We start from the raw sequence: 17926 nt of genomic DNA on the forward strand, positions 1-17926 counted from the left end.
TTAAGCTATATCCGTAAACTGGACACTTGTGATAATTATTTTTATTACAGATTTATTCAATGTCATGATTTGGGGGGGGGGTATAACTTTTATGGATAATATCAAACGGGGATAAATTTGAGGTTAGCGAGCATACCTTTTCAGCTGTATCAGCTTACTTCTTCACCAGAGGCTTTCACATAGAATATTCACATAATAAAACAAAAACAGATCTGGCTTTGCTAAGCTTTTTTCTAAGCTTTTTAACTATTCTAGAAGAAAAAGACTTAAGGTTTTTGTTTGGTGTGCGTGGGTTTTGTTCTGTTTTGAATACCAGCTACCTGTTTATACTGCTTTTTTTCCTAGTAACTGGGGAGACCCTTCTGTTGGTGTCTGGTATGCTAAATTAAGAGCAGAGATTTGTTTAGTTGTTCATTCTTTTTGCAGGTAAAGAAAGCCTTTTTTGCCTTGGTGGCAAATGGTGTGAGAGCAGCTCCACTGTGGGAGAGTAAAAAACAGAGTTTTGTAGGTAAGTAATTCTAACATTCAGAATTACTTGAATTTCCAGGGTACTTTACTGTTGCAGAAGGTGGTCTGGGGCTAGCCATGGTCTAACATCCTAAAAATACATTGGCGAAGAGGGTTTATTTTCCCTCCTTGTGAGGAGTGAAATGTTACCAGCTTTCATAGTGTTGCTCTGCTTTGGGAATCATGATGATTCTTTTAGGTCCTGACCTTCTAAAATTTGGTTTAATATGTGCGTTTCACTGTGTATTTAAAAATAAAGGTAACGGGCACAAAAAGAATTTGAAAATAGGAACTATAAAAAGAAGAATTTCATGTTACAATATCCTAATATACATGCAATACAAGCATGTCTTTTTCTGCACATTTTCAGTAAGGTGCACTCGAGAAATCCTTAAATACCAGAACTGATGTTGAATGCTAGAGATATGTCCCGTTTTGGGAGAAAAACATTAGATCTATGTATTGCTTTTTTAAAAGTCATGTAATTAATTGCCACAACAATAATCTTCCAGAGTTAGATCTCTGTTGCAGTTAGAAAACAGGGTCATAGTGGCAGTTACAAATAATATTAAATGTGCTTCTTGTGACCTGGAATGTAGATTGAGGATTCTTGGAAATGAATGGTAGAAATGAATTGTAAAGCATTTGTTAAAATATTTTAAATCCAAGGGGGGAGGAGCAGTAGTTTCATGCAATACATCATAGGAATGCTGTGTATCTTTTATATTTAATTTCATTTTCTGTCTGTAACTAAGCTGTAGTGATTTAAAGCTGACCTCTGAATTAATTTTTCCCTTCCCCATTTCTTAGTTTCTTCAGTTTAGATGTAAGAGTAGTAAACAGTGGAGCAATTCCATCTCAAATTTAGACCTTGAAAGCTCAAAAAAGATTAAGTTTTCAGGTAACTAAACTAATCATCAATATTGTATTACATAGTTCGGTGTTAGTGGTTGAAATGTATATACTATGGGTGTACTATCTCTTTTGTTTAAAAAAAAAAGTCACATTTCAATACAGACATTGAGGATTACTGTGAAAATGATTGAATGAAGTTCTTTAATAAGCAATATTCAAGAAAATGGATTATACTGTTCCTTCATTTGAGTCTGAGAGTCTGCCTGACTTGGCAAGTACATAATGAGAATGTGTCTTATTTGAAAAGAAAATGAAAGGCAAGGATAGGTCTCCAATCTTTAAAGATGTTCTAACCCTCCTCTTTTCTTTCCATGCTTTTGGGGGTGAATGCAGTCTGGATTCAAAGTTTTCTTTGGGTCAGACTGAAAGAAGAGGAAAAGCACATACATTATAATTTTGAATATTAATTCAGATGTGTGGTTTTATTCTAAGTGTTGTATCAATGTGAAAGTGAATATACATAGTTTCAGAATTCCACTGTTGATTAGTCCAATGCAAATAGTATGTTACATGGATTTAATGTTTATTAAGTTACATATTGTGAATATAAATAGAGAAGATAGCTGGAAGTTCTATATGTTAAGTATATATCTGAAGAATTTTTTTTATATATCGCTTGTTACAGGAATGTTAACAATTACAGATTTCATTAACATACTGCATAGATACTATAAGTCTCCAATGGTAAGTATGATGTTAAGCTATACTTTTATCATTTGCCATACAGTACAGAAACTGAAACATCAAACTGAAAGATTGATGATGATGATGAATATTATTATCTAAGTCTTTGGAAGCTTAGATATGTTATGGGTATACTCACTGTGGGGTTTTTTTTGAAAGAGAAAATGGCTTTGTGAGCAAGGTAATAGAATGGTATCTGGATACCTGGGTTCAGTTCCCAGCTTTAGCTACGAAGGTCCTATGAGCTTGGGCAGGTAATGTAATCTGTCTTCTTCAGTTATACATGTATAAACATGAGGAATTTCCTTAATGAGTACTAACATTTATTATGTTTTGTGTGGTGCTTACCATAATGATAGCCTTCGTTTTGGATACGAGGTTCCACTTAGTGTTGCAACTGATGACTAATGCATTTGGGATGAAGGACCTGGCTTAAAATACTTAATAAAAACTGGATATGATATAAAAAGTATGAAGGAAAATACTTGATTATTGATCACTGTATTTGTGTTCAGGTTGTTTCAAAGCATATGTTTCGATAGTAATCAGAGCTCTATATAAATGATAAATATCAACCAAGAAGCATTTGGGGGGGGGGATGTTTTAAAGTCACTTGAAAAAGTTCATTGTATTTAAAAAGCAAGTATGTAGCTATGTGTGGTTAACATGTTTAACATGTTTATATCATCATCTTTGTCTCATAACTATGATAGAGCTATTCTGAAAGGAGTATGCGGAATTAAACAGAATACTAGCTTACAGAGGCTTGGATACATTAAAAGGTTACTCTGTTCTTGGAGTGATGGTGTAGAATAAACAAGTTAAACTAGTTAAATGTATGCAAATATTTTAGTTACATGGCTGAGTTGCACAATCAGTTGGAGATTTGTTGACTTCAATTAACTGTAACTTAAAATTCCCATTGGCAGTCAGTAAATGAATTTCTCTTGCTTGCGTGTTCATACAAACATTTACATCCCTTTCTTGTTCCTGTCAAATTACAATTCCCCCTCTACCAATTAAAACAAACATACTATCTTTTATTAGCTAAAAAATCAAGAACAGTTGGATGAAGCAGACATCTGATGTATTAGGCTTCTCAAAGCTCATGTTAATTTTTTAAAATTCATAGTGAAATTCTTGTCAGATGCCAATAGTGCGGTGCACTGTCCTTTCTTCCTGTTAAAGAATTTTTTTTTTTTCTCCCTGGGGATTTACAAGGGGTGGGGGGAGAAGCAAATGAAAAGTGACTGCACACTGGTAACTTCCTTAAAATGGTTTCCATATTGTAATGACCCTCAACCCCAATACTACCAATTTTTCCATGTAACTTTACCTAAGGTCACTGTGTAACTGTTGTCACTCCTATTTACATTGTCTAACATCCTATTCCATAGGTTGTGTTTAAAATGGCAGCAGTAAGGAGGAATAGCTGAGAAGTGACAACATTTGATTTAAGTGATTGATGCAGTCTTCTATTAAAAAAAAAAAAAGTAGTTAAAGTAATTTTCCATCAGGGAATGCTCTAATCTTAATAGGTAAAGTTATGCTGAAAATACAACTCTAAGTAGTCACTCTTTAGTCACTCTTTCTAAATACATCACATCACATATAGTGTGAAGCATGTTGCTGTTCATGTATGAGATAATATCTTTAAATGATTGATGAGGAACATTCAGGTAGTCTCTCCCTATAGTGTGGTCAAAGAACTAGATGTAGCCTCATCTTGTCAGCATCTAAAGCGGTCTCCTGTTCTTCTGATCACTTCAGTAGATCTTCTGAACTGCACTCCACTGTCTTAACTGCCTTTTTAGTCAAGTGCCCTAAAAGATGATTTAACTTATGTAGGAATCTTTTATGTCATCCAAAAATGGTATATTTGAGTAGTCCAATTATAGTATATTAATTTAACATTCCCTTATACTCTTCAAAGGATGCTAATTCCAGAGAGTAATCTAAGTGTAGTCTCCTTTAGCTCAAAGATAAATGTAGTAGGCTTTGTGGAGACTTTTACCCTTCACCTATAAACCTTTCAGCTTCAGCAGTGTTCGCAGAAGTACCTGACAGAGAAGAGCTGTGTGAGGGGTGACAGGCACCTTTGGCCTAGGCTATAGCGAGTGCAATTGCTATTACAAGTGGCTAGCTTGCAGCTTGATACCTTTAGAGAAAGGTAGGTTTCACATCTGAAACATTTTTAGAAAACCATCAGCAAGATGGAAGGAGCTACTGTAGGGAGGTTATGCAGTCTTTTGACAAAGAACTTTGTGAAATAGCTGCTGAACAGCAGGAAGTTGGTGATGTGACCGTGTCTTTTTTGGTTTTGTTTTGGTTTAAACTTCAAAGACTGGACTCTTGAGGGTGGTTTGATGTTATTGCTGATCTGATCTGAGGATAAGCTGCCATCAAAAGGTGCAGACTTGCCACATCCTTTGTCCAGTATCATTTGCCTGTCCTTTCTGTAAGCCAGTTAAGGAAGCTAAACCAGCAGAAAGCTAACATTTTTGTAACTTTTTTTGCCTGTTTGGTTCCCGGGACCAGCTGAACACAGGTCAGATGAGGAACATTGCTGGCACAGGAGAAATGCTGAGAGCATGCATGGCTTAGATGCAGTGTCTGAAAACATTTGAAGAATGTAACATCAGTAAAAGATTAAACTTGGGCTGGGGAGGGGGGGATACAATGTTGGTTCTTCTGATTGAACTGAGCACTAAACCAAGTGCTCTTGCTTGTTTGTAATCAAGTAACAGTAAAATTCATCTCTGTTAGCATTAAGAAGTCAAATGATCAGGGTAAGCTTTTTACTGGTTTGGGTCTGCGAGGAATCGTCAGGGTGTTTACTCTGGCATGATTGTATTAAGGTGAGATAAATTACTGAGGAAATGCCTTTGAGTCTAGAAGAGATCTAGACTACAAACCTAGGCAAGTAAAAGATCTTTCCTGTCCTCTGAAATGATAGGTCCAGTATGGTACTCTGCACTGAGCAGGATTGCACCCTTTCTTCTTGTTATTGCCAAGAAATGTTATTCTGGACTGTTCTTACTCTGTTAGATTGCCTGCAATGAAATGTAAGGAAATTATTCATATATTTATAATATTGTTAATGATTTGGGGTTTAAAATTAATACTTCAAGCTAAATTTTCCTTCTACCCATTGTAGGTTCAGATTTATGAATTGGAGGAGCACAAGATAGAAACCTGGAGGGGTAAGAATATTTACTACTTGGATAATAATTTGAAATATTCTAATGTTTTTCAGTGTAGTGGATTTTTAATTAATCATAGACTTAGCTTGTCTCTCTCCACATACTTTTTAATGAAAGCAGGAATAGTAAAAGCTTGCCCATTTGCTCCTGCTGCTTATTTTTCTACCTAAAACAGTACGTGGACTAGAGTCATCTGGGCTATATGCTACTTCGCCACTTGTTCATGATCAGTACCATCTCACTCTTTAAGAAAGAAAAAAAAAAAAGAAACTGGAGTAAGGCGGCACATACGGCTGTAGAGTTGATGAGTATATGTGGAGTAGAAATGTATCTGAGCCAGGATGCAGAATGAATAGATGACACTATGTATTGAGTGAACTGATGGATGAGCAACAAGCTATGCCTGAGGGAATTGCGTGATGGGACGAGAAAGACATAGAACATGCTAGGTGTAAACACAAGTGCTGAATGCAGGGAGGAAGCTTTATGTAAAAAAAGACTATATGCCATGAAATAATATATAGAAGTACTCCATGCAGCAGACCCTCTCAGAAAAGGAACTGGTAAAGAATTATTTGCTGTTGTTGCAGTGACCCCTGGTGGTAGTCAGTTTAGTCCCGCTTTTAAAACTTTTGTCTTTTTAATGTCAATATAAAGGAATGTGTGTAAGTGGTAGAATATTTAAAGTATATATTGCTCTCTCTCTTCCACTTAATTTTGTACAAATTAATTCATAAAATGCTTTCATAAAAAAGCTAATGTTTTCATATAAATTGGTAATGGTCTATTAATTTTCTATACACAGAGCTTTATTTACAAGAGACTTTTAAACCTTTAGTGAACATCTCCCCAGATGCAAGGTAGGATTTTGCTTTTCAGTCTGCTTAACTTGAAATAAACTAACTCAATCTCAACACTGAATTTAAGACTTCTTTCTATAGTAAGAAACAATGTATTTTGTAAGCTAGAGTACAATAATGAAGGACTCTTTTAATACAATCAAGAAGGCATGGGAGTTTTTTATTCTGAATGAGGACTTTTTTTAATTATCCAAAGAAGAGAAATTTTATTTTAACTTTTGTCTTTTATCAGTGTAATTGTTCTGGTAAATAAACTAGACATGGATCAAAATTAATTGCCAAAAAAATATGCAAAAAAGGCAACATGATGACCCTTCAAGCTAGCCTGCAAGTCATGTTCGTTTCATGAAAATCAAAAGCTGTACAGAGCCTTTCAGCTGTCTTGTTCTCAGCAATCATAGTAATTGAAAACTTACAGTGCTTTTCAACACAAGTAACTTTCCTTAACTAAATGAAAGACAGTATCTGTGTGTTTCGTTCTGCTCTACTACTAGGTTGTGTTCCTTAAAATATAAATGACTGTCCTTTTCTTCTTTTGGAATTTGAAAGAAATAGTTTTTAAACTGCCATTATACCTTATTTACCAAAGGTAACTTGAGAGAGAGCTTTAGTTGATCACTTAACAACTTGCGTACTACTTAATCACTGAACTAGAGAGTGAAGCTCTGATTCTTGCTTTCAGTTTGTAGCATGGGATTGCTTATGCCCTATCAAAGGAAACTGGTGAAGGGAACTCTAGTGATTACCTCAATAGAATTGCCTCTAAGTCATGAATATGTCATTCAATTAAGTCATAAGGAGGGCATTTTGAATGGTAGCTAGTTGCAAAGAATATTGTTAAGATAACAGAATAGTGTAATTGTTTTCAGTCAAAGGTGCAGCAAGAGAAGTACTGCAATAAAGAAGATGCAGTAGGACATGTATAAAAGGATACAGCAAGTCAACTTAAGACCTGATCCAGAAATGGGCTTGGGTTCTGTGACAATCAGACTGCAGCACTTAGAAGGAGTTAAATGATTACTCCAGGAGTGGAATCTACAGTGTGATGGTGGGAATCTTGACTCCATGTACAAATGGGGATAGTTCATCCCTGTAATGGACTCAGAACATACAGTTTATTGTGTATGGGAAGAAGCCTAGTCCAGCAAGTAGGCATTTGTCAAAGTTTTACTAACTTTATTACTTACTAATTTATTGCAGTTGGTTGTCAGCTGTTTTATCATAGCCTTACTAGGACCAAGGGAGAAAAAAAAGCGTTACTTGCAAGAAGAGCAGACTTGCATAGGTTGGAGTATTGCTAAATCATAGTCTGCAGTGTCTGGAGGAATGTTTGAGATCTCCTGAAAATAACTTTTTGCCAATCCCCAATGATAATACAGTGAAATTATTAGATAATTCTTTTGACTTAATTGCAGTATATGCACTTACCATAAAAATGCTCTTCCTAGAAAATGTTATAGAAGTTTGGGATTGAGATGCATTAAGTGCAAGAACACTCTGTTTTTCACTGTTTGTCTGTCTCTGAACAGAAATATGCATTCTGAGTGCAGGGATACTGTGAGCACAGCACTCATTGGAAAAGCAATTTACACTTGTGAAGAAATATTTCTGCTATACTTTCTACCACAAAAAGTCACCTTCCATGACGTTTTCTTACTGGTTTTAGATGTTCATGGGCATATTGTTGTTGATGTGTTTTACCAGCTGCAAAAGTTAATTTGAAATCCCTTAACTTCTGTTTTCTATAACATTAAAGATAATGCAAATAATTACTCATTGTATGTACTTCATGGGGGTTTGTAAATATGTGAATATATCACTTGACATTACTCATTGTCAGCTAGAATTCATTTTAAAAAAAATTGTTTTTCCCCTTAGCCTTTTTGACGCTGTATATTCATTGATCAAAAACAAAATCCACAGATTGCCAGTTATAGATCCCGTCAGTGGAAATGCACTTTATATTCTTACCCATAAAAGAATCCTCAAGTTCCTCCAGCTTTTTGTAAGTATTTAAAGTTATGCTTTGCTTAACTGATTTTGCCACCCCCCTTCCATCTTGAAGTAATTTAAGTCTTAGTACAGAAACTTCGTGATAAACTTTCATATTCATTGTGTCTGTGCATATATTTTTTTGATAATGGAGAAATTAAAGCTTGATGTAGGACCTGTCCATCACCTTTACCTTGTTTTAGTCACTTAAAGAAACCTAAACACCAAGGACTTGTCTTGGCTATTTTGAGTAATTTGCTGTCCTTTCTGGAAGATCTGCTCAGCTTCAGAAGCTTGTTTACATGGATAGAAAAATGAATTGTCTCCCAGAGACAAGATTATCATTACTCACTGTAGCTTATTATCAGTCATAGGAATAAATGGGAGGCCAAACACAGCAACAAGAGTTCAAAAAAAGCATTCAGCATATAGTATGTTTTGCTGTCTTCTCTCTTCAGTTTCGGTGGGAATGACATAATGTAGGATCAAAAGCTTTTAGTGCTGGGTTACTACAAAAATAAATTAATGTGAAAAAAACTTAGTTACATAGTCTTAATTTAGAGCTTCTTTGAACAGAAGTAATGCTTCTAGATTTGAGCTTGTTTTGGCTTTACATTAATCTAGTAGCAGATTACTGTAATGATCTGTAACAATCATGTGGAGTCCATAAATCATAGAATCATAGCATCGTTAAGGTTGGAAAAGACCTCTAAGATCATCAAGTCCAACCGTCAACCCAACACCACCATGCCCACTAAACCATGTCCCTAAGCGCCTCATCTACACGTCTTTCAAATACTTCCAGGGATGGTGATTCACCCACGTCCCTGGGCAGCCTGTTCCAAGCCCTGACCACTCTTTCGGTAAAGAAATTTTTCCTAATGTCCAATCTAAACCTCCCCTGGTGCAACTTGAGGCCACTTCCTCTCGTCTTATCGCTTGTTACTTGGGAGAAGAGACTGACCCCCACCTCGCTACAACCTCTTTCCAGGTAGTTGTAGAGCGCGATGAGGTCTCCCCTCAGCCTCCTCTTCTCCAGGCTAAACAGCCCCAGTTCCCTCAGCCGCTCCTCATCAGACTTGTGCTCCAGGCCCTTCACCAGCTTCATTGCCCTACGCTCCAGCACCTCAGTGTCCTTCTTGTAGTGAGGGGCCCAAAACTGAACACAGGATTCGAGGTGCGGCCTCACCAGGGCCGAGTACAGGGGCACGATCACCTCCCTACTCCTGCTGGCCACACTATTTCTGATACAGAATGATGAGTGAATATAGATTTCCTAATATATATACCAATCATATGGAAATACAGTGGGTGTAGAGAACGTGGTAGGTGCAGAAAACTGCACTGTAAATACATACATTCATTCTGACTTTCCTAGATGTCAGAGATGCCAAAGCCTGCCTTTATGAAGAAGAATCTGGATGAACTTGGAATAGGAACTTACCACAACATTGCCTTCATACATCCAGACACTCCTATCATTAAAGCCTTGAATATATTTGTAGAGAGAAGGATATCGGCATTACCTGTTGTGGATGAGTCAGGTGCGTGTTGGGTCTTCTGTAAACAAAAGTGTGATAAGATAAATGGTGCTGAACCCTGGATTGATGTTGGGGCGGGGGGAAGAGGAAGAAGATTAAAAAATTTTAAGAAAAGGGGGGAGGGGGAGGAAGGGAATATAAAGAAATATTTATGCAAGATGTAGGCTGATAGGCTTGGAAGAACTTCATGGTTTGGTGGGTTGTTTGGGGTTTTTTTCCATCTTTCCTTCTTGACCTGTCTGTTTTCTTTCTGTATAATTGTAAGATAACAAATGAAAGCAGGAAGCAAGAAAACTAATGTTGTATTTTAAGCACTTTATTAACTTTTCTTTTTCTTTTTAGGAAAAGTTGTAGATATTTATTCCAAATTTGATGTAATAGTAAGTATCGCTCTTCAGATCTATTAAGTATTTTATATGCAGTAAGCATTTGCAAATTAATTTGTTAATTTGTCAATTTTTGCTATTTTGTTTCTTAGGCTGTAGTTAACAAACAGAATAAAACAGATTCAATTCACCCTGCACAGGATTTTTTATTATTATTTTTTATTTAAGCTATCCTTAGTAATACTACTTGCACACAGGCATCTACTGCTCTGGATGTTACCCAAAACTAGATCTGGCTGTACTACTACAAAAAGAGGGCATAGACTTTTTATGTTTGTTTCTATTTTTGAGATTGGACTTTCTTTTCCCAGCTGCTGCCGTTCCACAGTCTGTTTTCAAAGAGAATGCAGATTTCTTCATGCAGTCTGGGTACTTTGTACGACTTGACCTTCTCAGTGAATTAAAACTACTTGGTCCATCCTTTTGTGTGAGTCTCTGACTCCAGAGTATTGCGTCTGTATTCCTTCTCATTTAGATCTAATTCAGGCCACTGTTTCTGGTTTTCCCTCGGGAGTGCAACAGCGTAGTCAGATTCATGCCATGATTTGCCAACCTCGGAGAGCAAGGGCTCTTCTATTCCTGTTATCTTCAGAAACTTGAAAAATATATTTAGGTTTTTTAATCCCTGTCCCCTCCTAGCTGTATGCACCTGCCTTCTAATTGGAACTTCTCATAGCTACATTATTTTTTAGAGATTTAAGTGCCCAAATTGCTTATTCCATCAGCCTGCTAGTGCTAATGAAGAATCCAGATGTCTGAAATACTGCATAGAATGCTTTCAGAAATAGGGAGAACAGTCCCAAATGGAAATACTTCAAGCTTATAAATATTTCTGGCTGCAAACAGCGCTCTTAATACTGAAAATTTTGTAATGTCACTGTTTTTGCCTATCTTTTCTAGGCGTTTGTCTTTTTGTTCTTTGGGATTCTCTACTGTGTAAGAGCCTGTTCTGCCATAAAGGCTGGTCAGGGAATAGGTAGTAGCTGTAGTGAGAGTGATACAATATATCAAAGACAATGAAATTTCACATTTGGTGGGTTCAGTGTTTCAATTTATTTTGTAACTGTGTTAGACTTTGAGGCAGGACATGTTTCCTTTACTACCCATTCTTTTTCAGAAAGACACCAAAAGGAAGAGGGTTCCTTATGTTTTTCACTCCTTTTCTCACTTTAAGTGATGGGGCAACAAAAATCATAGGATTTTTAGAGATGATGGATCATTTCTTTGGAAAAATTATATATTGGGATCAGAGAAAAAAAAAAAAACACCACAAAACCAAACCAACCAACCAACAACAACAACAAAACCCCAAAAAACCGCTACAAAGGCTTTAGGATATAATTGTTTGCTCCCAGCTAGTAACATGGGAAGGAGTCAGGGCATCTATTGATTATTTGAGAGTTTCCTCACATATACTAATTTGCTTATGAAATGGGGGGAGAAAGATACTTTGTTCTTGGTGGTATGGCATCCTTGAACATCTTCTAGGTTTGAATGTGGATGTACTCTTTAATGTCTTTACAATAAAGCAGTTTGAAGATATGTAATACTTCATTTGCTTTGCCTGCTAGCTTCTATTCTTATAAGATAATCACCTCTGAGGCTTCTAGTTTTTCATCAGTCTGCTTCAACCTGATCTTCAAGCTTTAAAAGAAGAAAAAAAAAAAAGATCTGAGATGTATAATCTGATCTTCCGATAAACATAGAATTTGCAGGATTCAACTGATGATTTTTAAATTTAAACCATGTGGCTAATATGCTTAGTTAAATCAGTGTTTTAAGCTATGCCTGTATATACAGCTGGCTAAGTTGATAGACTTCTTTCATTTTAATACAGTTCTGAATTCATTTTCAGGTTCTTGATGGGAGAAACCTGGGAATGGTGTGATGGTATAGAAATAGCTTTATATTACACTAGTTATTGCAGGTAGGGTGACTTCAGTTTGCGGAGGCTTTTTGTGTTCTCCTAATGTCCTTCATTAGGAATTAGTTAAATGAGTTAACTAAAACTGCTTGTATCTTCATGATCATCTCAAACCTATCTTGTCACGTTCAGTGTAATTCAATCCAAAAACTTGACCAATCACAGTATATTCTAGCCAAAAATTAATCTCATTTTATTGCTTGGTCCAGTGTTTTCATTTTAAAGGTCTGTCTTTGTTTGTCCTTCAGTGCTTCAGTACACAAAATCAGTAGGCCAGGATGTGCCACCACTATCAAAATATTGCTATGGTCTCACCTAAAAAGAAAGCTTTTGCTGGTCTGGATAAAGTCCTGTTGCCACAAGCATGGTCCTGTTCTTAAAAAGAAAGTTGAGAATGTCAGCTTTCAAACTCTTTTAATCTTCATTCTTTTAGTGGTGGTGATGGATTTTCATTGATATTATTTTTATAGTACTTATTAAAATATATATGCACACACACAAAAAAAAAAGTTGTTGTCAAATGGCAGTGCCAGCACAGTCCAGGAGAGGGAGTTGGAGCCCACAAATAAGAAAGAAAATCTTACTTGTTCTCTACTTAAATCTCCACTAAGATCTACTTCATGGGTGGTGTTCAGAGCAGTTGATGTCCTCCCCTATGCTATAAAAAACAAACAAAAAAAGTTTTTATATTCTTAAAGTATATTCTGTGTATTCTAAAATCTGTAGAACTTCATCTTTACATTTCCTACTCATGGCAAAAGCAGGATGAGTGACATCAAGCCAAATATCAGATAGCAAAGTAAGGAGATTTTCATTGGCCTAATGCACATCACAAAACAGTTTTATCAATTAACCCAGTCTGTCATACGGTGTTTAACACAATTGCATGCTTGACTGTTCCCAAAAACTGAAGCTGAAGAGCATCTGCTTTGTTTAATTTGTGACTTGGAATAGACTCAATTTACACCAGAAATGTGTACCTACTTGATGCCAAAATATTTACTTTATTGAGTACTTTATTACTAAGTACTGAGATGTGTTACGTGCCTTGGTTTTGTTTTTTTTTTTCCCCAGAATCTTGCTGCTGAAAAAACATATAATAACCTAGATATCACAGTGACGCAAGCCCTACAGCACCGTTCTCAGTATTTTGAAGGTGTTGTAAAGTGTAGTATGCTGGAAACACTGGAGACCATTGTGGATAGAATAGTGAAGGCTGAGGTGAGTTTGCATTTTATTCTTCCCTTTACTGTAAGTTAAAAGTTGTATTACCAAACTAATAAATAGTAGAAATTTATCATTTCTAAGTTATTTTTGACTACTTGGTGAAAGTATTTTTTTCATAACTGCATCTGTTGGGTATCAGTTTGCTTTGTAGACTTAGATTATAGATGCTTATAGGGATGTGCAAAGTCTTGTACAGTACATCTGTAATAATACTCTGTTATTTGCATTTCTGTTTTATGGCATTAACTGAATTGAATGCAAAGCTTCTTTGAAAGAATCAAGTTTCTTTCAAGCCTGCCACAAGTTTTGCAGACAAATAATTCTTTAAACTCCAGCTTATAGCTAGGTTGATTGGCATATTGTTCAGGAAATGTAATGGGTACAATTAGTTAATGCATACTGAGTGCTGCGCTGCTCTCATATAAATACTGTGAAACAGGGCCAGAAAATAAATTCTTGTGAAGAAGTCTTCACTAACTGCTCTTGTAAATTATTTATCTGTGTGGTTTCCATTCTTTTGGTGCTGTTTATCTTGTTTGTTAGTACTGGGAACTTTGTTATACACGGAGGTGAATGAGTATGTAGGTCTTCCTCCCCTATTACGCCTCTCTGCAGAAGAAAATCGGTATTACCATTTTCAGTTGTCTCCGAGGTGTGATCAACTCCATTTAGATGCTTTAACTTCTTCATTTACAAGATTTTTTTTTTTTTTTCATCTTCAGGGCTGTAACCATGCATATACTTTATATGAATAAAACTTCCACTTTATTAATAACCCCTTAGAACCTCCATTAGGCAATTTTTACTTATAACTTTCTGCATTTGCTTGAGCTTCTTCCTGAAATTGAATAATTTTAGCTGATATATATTGCTGATATACAGATTTCAAATTTGGATAATTTTATTACTATCTTAAGAAGCTTCAGGCATTTGGGTTTTAAGAACAACTCCTACCCTTTGGTTCAGTCTAAACATAGTGAGATTATATGTAAAAATGAGTCAGTCAATACTACAAGCTATTTTTAGCTGCCAGATGACTGCTTGATGTTACTGGAAATGAAACAAATGAAACAATTACATTGTCCATTTTTCTTGAATTCATTACACTGAGAGAATAATAAAATGATTAAATATGTGCATATACAAAAACTAATAACCCCATCTAAAATATCACTAACATAGTTCCATTAAAAAGAAAACGCAACAATATTTTTCTCTCTTTTTCCCCCTCTTTTTCTTTCCTCCCTGTGTCAGGTGGGTATGACTGTTCAAATAATTCAGAGCTCCTCTCTTCTTGTATCTAACTAGCAACGAAGTGGTTGACCTCAACCATAAATTAACATATCTACTAAGTCAAGACTGGTGCAGCTTTCTTGCTATCACCTCTGTGTGAAGATGAGAAAAATTCTTTTCACTTTCTTCACCATTATATCTGATTATTTGAATTTAAAATAATGAAGAGAGAGAATTCACTTAGGTAAAAAGTAAACGTGTAAACAAAGTAAATTTTTGACAAACACCCTTAGGATCACTCACTTATGAGCTGTGATTTTTAGGTTATACAACTCTGTGCCCACTTGCAGTGGACTCTGGTGCCAGGGCTGACATTAGGGCACTCTCCTGGTTCTGCAGTGGTCTTTCACTGCTGTAGCCTGCTCTGGCTGATGAGCCTCAGGATATAGGAGTATCCGCCTGCTTTCCCCACAGTTAGGATAAAAGTTTTGTAGTATAAAACGCTTCCTAGAATAGATCTGTAATGATAAAATCATTATTTAAAAATACAGTCTGACTGTTGATAAATCTTTCTTCCAAGTTGTGTCCTTGTGTTTATTAACTCTACAGTGAGTTTGCACAGATAAGTTGAATCTTTTTTTCTGTCTTCATGCAAAATGAGGATTTTCAAACCAATCTGGCACTCAGTTTCAATTGTGTAGCCCTATGAGAAAAATGAGGTTAAAACCAACTTGGACATGTCAAGATACAAGTTTTAGTGCTGTGCCTCTCTCTATTGAGAAAGTATCTTTCAGAAGGAAGCCTCATTTTATTACTGTGTCTTATTTTCTGAGACCGCAGTCCTGAGTTGTGCAGAGCCTGTAAGTTGGGGAAAAGTGTTTGATGAGAGTGCCACTTTTTGAGAGCAGAAGTATTTTAAAGACCTAGATCTTGGCTTAGCTGTCACTTCAAATCTGATTTTGTTGCCATGTCAGATAGCTGTGTGCTTTTTTTTAAACATGCACTAGTTTTCATTTATGTAGGGTAAGCACATTTATACTGCTGTGTGAGATTGGTATTGCTAACATTTTGACCCGTTCTTTTTTTTTCTACCTGTCTTCATACTGCATTACTTTTAAGATTTTTTTTGTTTTGTTTTGTTTTTCTTTGCTTTAGCTTTTATTTTAAATCAGGCAAATATCTCAAAATATTTTCCCTGCTTGCAGGTTCATCGTTTGGTGGTGGTGAATGACGCAGATAGCATTGTGGGTATCATCTCCCTTTCTGACATTCTACAAGCTTTGGTACTCACACCAGCAGGTATGGATGTTGCCTTCTGAGCTTTGCCATAAGTTATTTGGTAGTGTGTACACCCTGCTGGTTTTAATTTATTTGACAATGACAAACTTTTGATTTTCAACTTTTGTAACTGTTTGATCATAGTTCTTAAATACACTTTTCACTTCTCCTCAGGAAAAAGCTGACAAAATATTAACTGTCAGTCTTTTGTTCACTGAGGAATGCATGCAAAAGCTTCATGAATGTCATTGCTGTCCATATATCTTCTTTTTAGAAAAAAAGGTCTTGATTAATGTTTTAACAGGAAAAACAGGATTAAGTTGAATGTTGCATGTATAGAAAACATCTACAACAGGGCGCCTTCCCCACCTTCCTGAATTTCTGTACTCTGGCCAAGTGCTCCTAGTGTGGAGGCAGCTGTGCTTTCCACTAGCTCTGCAAAACCACCTCCTCGGAGCCCTGCAGTTGTCCAGCTATGCTGTGGGTTTTGGTTGGCATAACTATGTCAGAGACGTCACCCCAGGCCACCAGAATTATTCCAGTAGAAATCTCTAGTGTATTACTAAACATGATCAGGTTCCTCTTAACAACAGTATCCAACAATAGATTTATTTCTGCTACTTTTATGTTGGTTGGTTGGGGGGGAGGGGGAGATTGGGTTTTTTTGGTGGTGGTTTTTTTTTTTGTTTGGTTTTGGTGTTCTTGTTTTTGTTTTGTTTTTTAAGTTTTGCCCAAGTTACTAACCTGCTTTATGTTCTTAATTGTAACTTTACTTTGACCACATAAATTACTTCAATGTCACAACAACTAAAGCAAAGCCCTCTTTTGGCTTTGTGAGGAAGACAAAAAATGTCTTGAGGATTACAATTTTGCCTCAAAAAAAAATCAGACTAAGCAAACGGAGCTGGATAAGTCCTTCAAAAAAGAAAGTCTAAATGTGAGCTTAACTGGGATCTCTTGCTTGCGCTGATAGATAACATGATAATGTAAAAGTCTTTCTCCTCTGTAGATTTTTAAAAAAATTAATGTAGTTTAAAATAGTAAGATTTCTCCTCTGAAAAGAAGCAATCAGTGATACTGCTGGAAATATTATGTCAGTGCATCTGGTTCCTTTTAATGACTTGGAAGAGCAAGTAACCCAGCCTTCTGTGAAAGGTATGGATGAGTATGAGAAATCAGCCCAAAGGCCTGGGTCAAATGGACTCATTGCCTAGAAAAAGGAACGGAGGGGTATATGTCCTTCCTAGGAGAGAGATGTAAAGAGGTAGTTTCCCCCACGACTGGAGGGTAGAAGGGATCCAAGGAGGGTAGATCTTACTGTTAAGGGAGCAAAGTTTAGACAGAAAAGATGAATCTGGATACTGACAAACCAAGAACTTTGTTATATTGGAATTACATGGATACTTAAGTTGCAACTCTGTGAGCTGATAAAACAGTGCCCTGTAATTAAAAAGGGCAGTTCCTGCTCCCATACGCTGGGCCATGTGCTTCTGGCATTTAGCGTGTGGCAGCACCCACGCTCATGAGATCCCTCTGTGAGCTGCTTTAACTCACTGATCTAACAGGAAACTGAGCCAGCAAAAAAGCTGCAGAGTTTTGTCAGTTTGGCACACTAAATTGGCTCAAAGAAGAGTCTAGTACTAAGTACAGGGGTTAGAGCAACAGAGGGGGCAGGATTATGCCACTGGAAGAGGTGAGGTGGGGGAAGGCATTTTTTTAGGAGCAGTTAGGTGTTAGATTGCAGTTCCACAGGCAACTGCCTGATTTTAGATTGGGATTTGTCTCATGAAGTGAGGATGTCTGCAACGTAGATCTAGTTTGCAGAGTCCGGAGTGTGATTTACCTCTTAAAGTGGATGCATAAGAATGACCAGATAAATCATGCCCTAAACGTATCCATTTCTCTTCACAGACTAGAAAGGAAAATTTATTGACTGGCAGGAATTAAGGCCAGCCTACATTAGGGGAAAAAAGTATCAGTTGTGATGAGAAAACTGGATGTGTTTAACGAATTTTTCAGTGTTTGATTATATATTACAAGTAGTAACTCCAGGTTGCTGGCGAGAGATTCTTGCTCTCTAGAGTTGGATGCTGAAGCCAAACTCACCATAAGGTTCAGTCGTGGCCCAGCATGTGGCTAGTTTGAGTACTTGGAGAAGAGGCAAAATGCTATACAG

At 36.5% G+C, this 17926-nt stretch overlaps 1 protein-coding gene across 1 annotated transcript in view; it reads left to right on the forward strand.

Moving 5' to 3' along the window:
- Positions 1–426: 426 nt before the first annotated feature.
- PRKAG2 (protein kinase, AMP-activated, gamma 2 non-catalytic subunit) overlaps positions 427–17926 on the forward strand; it is a gene marked incomplete at its 5' end in the record, with an annotated part of 19153 nt that continues 1653 nt past the window's right edge. Inside the window, 9 exons of the mRNA XM_009576714.1 lie at positions 427–508; positions 2048–2106; positions 5264–5309; positions 6115–6169; positions 8048–8174; positions 9540–9705; positions 10045–10082; positions 13087–13233; positions 15678–15771. Coding sequence (XP_009575009.1) covers positions 427–508; positions 2048–2106; positions 5264–5309; positions 6115–6169; positions 8048–8174; positions 9540–9705; positions 10045–10082; positions 13087–13233; positions 15678–15771 — 814 coding nt within the window. The remainder of the gene's footprint in view (positions 509–2047; positions 2107–5263; positions 5310–6114; positions 6170–8047; positions 8175–9539; positions 9706–10044; positions 10083–13086; positions 13234–15677; positions 15772–17926) is intronic.

This window comes from Fulmarus glacialis, unplaced genomic scaffold (assembly GCF_000690835.1).
Source record: "Fulmarus glacialis isolate BGI_N327 unplaced genomic scaffold, ASM69083v1 scaffold15984, whole genome shotgun sequence".
In the NCBI taxonomy this organism is placed as follows: domain Eukaryota; kingdom Metazoa; phylum Chordata; class Aves; order Procellariiformes; family Procellariidae; genus Fulmarus; species Fulmarus glacialis.